We start from the raw sequence: 6,000 nt of genomic DNA, 5'->3' as shown, positions 1-6,000 counted from the left end.
TGTGCCAGGGAATGTGACCTCCAGAGCTCCGAGTGGAGCAGGGATGGTGCTGGCAGTGGGGACAGGCACTGGGGATGCTCTGTGCCCTCCCCAGCTGCTCCATCCCACCTCCCTGCTCCATCCTGGATTCTGAACATCCCTCTGAAGAGCCTTCCTGGAGCACTCCCACAGCTCCAGTGATGCAGCCCCAGCTCCCCTCTCCTCCCCCTGATTCCCAGGAAGGCACCAGCCCTGACCCCATCAGGCAGAGGCCTCAGAGACTCCCCCAGGAGCCAACTGGGTGCCTCTCCCAGCCCCGGTGTGGGATGCAGAGTGTGGGGATCTGTGCCGTACTCCCGCCCCGTTTCCCTGGGACTGAAGGCTGAATGGGACCCACAGAGAAAGAATGCAAAGAGGAGACCCAGCAGCAGCAGCAGCAGCAGAAGGGAGGAGATACCCCCAGGGCTGCCCAGAGGTCACAGGGAGGAGAAGGACATGGATCTGGGAAAGTTGTGCAGGGGGCTGGGGACACAGGAGAGGCTCCCATCCTTCATGCCCCCAGCAGCTTCTTGACCATGTATCCCGGCATGCTGTAGAGGAACAGGGCCACCATGATGATGAGCAGCAGGGCCAGCACGATCTTGATGATGAGCCACTTGTAGCGGGTGCAGATGAGGTATTTGATGGACTTGAGAGGGTTCAGGAACCAGATGAAGGATGTGTCCGGGCGGCTGCAGGGGAACCAAACACCCAGTGTTAATCCATGGCCGTGGAAAAGGGATTCATGGACCTTAAAGCTCCTCTTGTTCCACCCCCTGCCATGGGCAGGGACACCTTCCACTGTCACAGGGTGCTCCAAGCCCCAACGTCCAATCTGGACTGGGACACCTGCAGGGATCCAGGGGCAGCCACAGCTTCTCTGGGCACCCCGTGCCAGGGGCTGCCCACCCTCACAGGGAACAATTCCTTCTTAATATCCCATTTATCCCTGCCTTTTCCCAGTAGGAAACCATTGGCTGTGTCCTGTCCCTCCATCCCTTGTACCAGGTCTCTCTCCACCTCTCCTGGAGCCCCTTTTGGCCCTGGAAAGGGTTCTGAGCTCTCCCTGGAATCTTCTCTTCTCCATCTGAGCACCGCCAGCTCTCCCAGTTTGGCTCCAGAGAAGAGGGACTCCAGACTCAGAACATGTCCATGGCCTTTTCTGGCCCTTTTCCAACAGGTCCATGTCTTCCCTGTTTTGGGGCTCAGAGATGGATGCAGCACTCCAGGTGGGAGTAGAAGCCCATAATCCCAGGCCCCTGCTGCAGAGAGGCTTCTCCTACTCACTTGGGTTTCTCCAGGGGATCCGGCTCATTTCGAGCCAGCCCAGCGGGGGATTTCTCAGCCTCCTCTGCTGTCAGAAGGTGCAGCTCAGCCTCGACTTTGCCCTGCAGGGAGCAGAGAGAGCTTTGCTGAGGCCTGGGAGGTGCTCCCACCTCTGCCTCCCAGGCCAGAAAAGACCCAAGGGAACAAAGCCATGTTGAGGGATGCAGGATGTCCACAAAGAGTGCAGTCCCCGGGAGAATAACCCTCCCTTTTTCCCATCCTTACGGTGATCTCCAGCTCATCGTTCTCATCTCTGGCCACAAACGGCCACCAGCCCTTGACCCTCTTCTGCTTGAAGATGGAGATCATGGGCAGCTCGGCCTCGTTGGTCACCATCTCCAGGCTGCACTGCTTGGATGTCTTGGCTCCCCGGGGGAAGCGGTTCAGATCCAGCTCGATGGCCCCTGGCAGGACAAAGGGGAGAAGAGAGGTTGGAATGCCAAAAGGCCACCTCCTTGGCTGGAGATGGACTGGACCAGCATCTCCTGCCCTGGGGAGCAGCTTTGAGCCAGGTATGGGAAAGAGAAATGGGGTGTCTTGGCTACAGGAGAAGTGGAGAAAAGGGATTTCAGAATCATGGAAACATGAACGTTGGAAAAGAAATCTGAGACCACTGAGTCCAACCTGTGACTGATCCCCACCTTGTCCCCAGCCCAGAGCACTGAGTGTCACATCCAGGCCGGCCTTGGACACCTCCAGGGATGCAAACACCACCACCTCTTTGGGCAGCCCCTGCCAAAGCCTGACCACCCTTTCCAGGGAGAAATTCCTCCTGCTGTCCAACCTGAGCCTGTCCTGGCCCAGCCTGACGCCATTTCCCTTTGTCCTGTCCCTGTTCCCTGGGAGCAGAGCCCCACCTCCTCTGGCTGTCCCCTCCTGTCAGGGAGTTGTGCAGAGCCACAAGGTCCCCCTGAGCCTCCTTTTCTCCAGGCTGAGCCCCTTTCCCAGCTCCCTCAGCCTCTCCTGGGGCTCCATTCCCTTCCCCAGCTCCATTCCCTGCCCTGGACATGCTCCAGCCCCTGCAGGTCTCTCCTGTCAGGAGGGGCCCAGAGCTGCCCCCACCACTGGAGGTGCTCCAGCAGTGCCAGCGCAGGGGATGGGCACTGCCCTGGCCCTGCTGCCACCCCAGAGCTGCCACAGCCCAGGGCCAGTGGCCTCTTGACCACCTGGGCACCCCTGGGCTCCTGTCCAGCTGCTGGCACAGCTCTCCCAGGGTCTTTCTCAGCCCCCAGTGCTTTTTGGGGTTGGTGTGACCCCATTTCAGGACCTGGCACTTGGCCCTGTCCCATGGATCCAGCCTGTCCCAACCCCTTTGCAGACCCTTCCTGCTCCCTCATCCCACCTGCTCCATCCAGCAGCACCTCAAGAGGCTTTTGGGATGCTCTGGACCCTCCACCTACCCAGAAAATCATCGGCTGAGAAGTGGTCGGCGTCCCAGACCTGCAGGGTGAGGCGGGCTGGGATCTTGTACTCAGTCTCATCCCAGGAGAACATGGACTCCTTCTTGGAGATGACGATCCTCTCCTCGGCCATCAGGTAGTCGAAGGGGAAGATGTAGCGCCAGTTGAAGTTGCCTTCACCAGTGAGGGAGTGGTAATGGACATCCGTGTCCTGCTTGTCCTCCTGCTGCCCCTTCAGCCACCTGCAGGGCATGGGGGGAAAAGGAGGGCACAGGTTTACATGGGGCAGGAGAGGAGATAGAACCACCTGGAAAGATCTAGAAGTTATGAACAAACTGGTGCTGTTTGTTTTGGGTTGCAATACAAGATGTAACCAGAAGTATATATTCTATTGCCAGCTGCTGAAACCATTTGGGGAGGTGTTTTCTTTATCTTTTTCCACAACCCATCCTCCCTCCAGGGGATCTCTGATGTTAATGAGCCATCGAGGCTCAGGAAAGTGTTGCATTCCAAAATATCTCGGGTTGCAATGGAAGATGTAACCAGAAGTATGTATTCTATTGCCAGCTGTTGAAATCAGTTGGGGAGGTGTTTTCTTTATCTTTTTCACAACCCATCCTCCCTCCAGGGGATCTCTGATGTTAATGAGCCATCGAGGCTCAGGAAAGTGTTGCATTCCAAAATGTCTTGGGTTGCAATGCAAGATGTAACCAGAAGTATATATTCTATTGCCAGCTGTTAGAACTGTTTGGGGAGGTGTTTTCTTTATCTTTTTCCACAACTCATCCTCTCTCCAGGAGATAGCTGCTGTTAAGGAGCCATCGAGGCTCAGGAAAATGTTGCATTCCAAAATGTCTTGGGTTGCAATGCAAGATGTAACCAGAAGTATATATTCTATTGCCAGCTGTTGAAATCAGTTGGGGAGGTGGGTTTTTTTTAATCTCTTCCCTGACCTATCCTCCCTCCAGGGGGTATCTGCTGTTAATGAGCCATCCAGGCTCACTGCAGGGCTGATACAATTCCATCATCCCACGGGGAGATGCTCCACCCAGGGGGAGGAGCCCAGCATTCCCACCTGGATCAAACCTGGCATTCAGAACACCAGCACAGCTTATTTGCACTGGATTCCCAGAGGGAGACCAGACCCATCTCAGCATCACTGGACCTTTCTACATGATCATTGCTCCAACAGAACCACATCTGTCACTGCAGGAGGACTTGATTGGACTGACACCAACACCCTGACCAACAGGATGTCAGGTTGTGTTCTGACTCTGTCAGCATTTTATTTTTTTTTTTTTTGTTTGCTTTTTTATACTACCACATTTTTATTTTTGATATTCCTTACTAAAGAGCTGCTATTCCTATTCCCACATCTTTGCCCGAAAGCAAAAAAATTTCAAAATTATAATAATTCAGAGAGACGGGGTTTACATTCTCCATTCCAAGGAAGGCTCCAGCTTTCCCTAGCAGACACCTGTCTTCCCAAAACAAGACACAAAACCACCTCAGTGGCCTCTCCCAGGCAAGCACCCACAGCTCCAAGCAGGGCTCGCTGGATGTGCAGCCAAGGAGAGGGGGAGAGGCACAAAACACCAGCAGCGCTGGGTCCCTCCCCAGCACCACCTGTGTCCTGCCCCTCGTCCTGCTCCTCTCCAGGGCTGGAACCCACCCTGGGAGAGGCACCGATGGAATTCCAGGCTGGATCTATGTCCTGGGTTGTAGTGTAGGATGTACACAAAGTATTTATTCTATCACCATCTTCATGAACTGTTAAAACCAAGTGGGGCAGCGCTCCAGTGTAGGGCTGCCTTCTGCTCATGGCCCATCAATGCCTTGCCCAGGACTCACAGGGAACTCCTTCCAGGAGCTCTCTCTGTTTAATGGGTTATCAAGGACCCACTGCACGACTCCTCATCCCATTGGGAGATGCTCCCAATGCCCAGGGGGAGGAGCCAAGCATTCCCACCTGGAGAGAATCTGGGATTTGGGACAGGACAAGCAGCCCTGAGCCACTGGATTCCCAGAGGACCAGAGCTACCAAACCTTTTTCTACAGGATCCCTGCTTCAAGACGACCACCTCATCTGGACTGTTTCCACCATCCTGTTCAGTTTGTATTCTGACTCTGTCAGTGCTCCTTTCTGTTACTGCATTTATTTTATTTTTACCTTTTTACCCTTTCTTCTTATTAAATTGTATCTCTGACTTGGAGCCTCTCACTCGTTTTGCTTTCAAACCACAACAACCTACCCCCTGACAAAAATGTCACTGGACTTCTCGCCGGTGAAGTAGTCGTCGTCCTCCAGGATGACCTCGTCGGTGTTCCACACGATCACCCTGAGCTCGTACCTGCCCGAGGGAAGGGAGAGGGAGGTGAGGCAGGGGAACAGGGAGTGGGATGGGAGAGGATGGGGTGATGCTGCCAGAAAGCAGCGCCAGCTGCCAGGAACAGGGAACTGCTCACATGGATTGGTCCCAGAGATCTGGAGGGGATCTCAACCATGGAGGTGATTACAGGGATGGGATTCTGCCTGTAGGGACAGGCTGGGACAGCTGAGAATGTTCATGTGGAGAAGGGAAAGATGGAGGGAGACCTCAGAGCCCCTTTCGGGGCCTAAAGGGGCTCCAGGAGAGCTGGAAAGGGCATGGAGGGACAGGACAGGGGAAATGGTTTCCCACTATCAGAGGGCAGGGCTGGATGGGATACTGGGGAGGAATTCCTTGTTGGGAGGGTGGAGAGGAGCTGGGCTGGAATTCCCAGAGCAGCTGTGGCTGCCCCTTGGATCCCTGGCAGTGTCCAAGGCCAGGTTGGTTGGGACTTGGAGCAGCCTGGGATAGTGGAAGGTGTCCCTGCCCCTGGCAGGGGATGGAACAAGATGAGCTTTAAGGTCGCTTCCCACCCAAGACATTCCACAATTCCATGATCTCCACGTGATCTCGGATCAGCCTCACCAGGGTGAGCCAAGCACCAAGGGGATCTTTCCCTCCTCTGCTCCCAACCTCTGCAAGGAACTTGCCAAAGGCTCAACTGGGCAGCCCAGGCTTGGATTGTGGGAGATTTCTGACCAAAATTAGCTCTGCCCAGGGCTGGGCACTCTGCTCTGCCCTAGCCCCGCGCCAAGGCGTGGGAATGATGGAATTTCCCAATTCAGATAGTCAAGAAAGATCAGGAGCTGCAGGGGATGGAGGATGTGGGGTACCACCCTCAGGAGCAGCTCCGGAACTGCCTCCACTGTTGGGATCTCTGCAGATGC

General features: G+C 55.2%; 1 protein-coding gene across 1 annotated transcript in view; it reads right to left on the bottom strand.

Moving 5' to 3' along the window:
* Positions 1-529: 529 nt before the first annotated feature.
* OTOF (otoferlin) overlaps positions 530-6,000 on the bottom strand; it is a gene marked incomplete at its 3' end in the record, with an annotated part of 53,864 nt that continues 48,393 nt past the window's right edge. Inside the window, exons 24-28 of the mRNA XM_083858244.1 lie at positions 4,997-5,095; positions 2,745-2,986; positions 1,570-1,748; positions 1,306-1,406; positions 530-710 (exon numbers count right to left, since the gene is read on the bottom strand). Coding sequence (XP_083714370.1) covers positions 530-710; positions 1,306-1,406; positions 1,570-1,748; positions 2,745-2,986; positions 4,997-5,095 — 802 coding nt within the window. The remainder of the gene's footprint in view (positions 711-1,305; positions 1,407-1,569; positions 1,749-2,744; positions 2,987-4,996; positions 5,096-6,000) is intronic.

The sequence above is a fragment of the Zosterops lateralis genome (assembly GCF_965231275.1).
Source record: "Zosterops lateralis genome assembly, chromosome: 3".
Taxonomy (NCBI): Eukaryota; Metazoa; Chordata; class Aves; order Passeriformes; family Zosteropidae; genus Zosterops; species Zosterops lateralis.
This window is presented reverse-complemented; position numbering and strand designations above follow the sequence as displayed.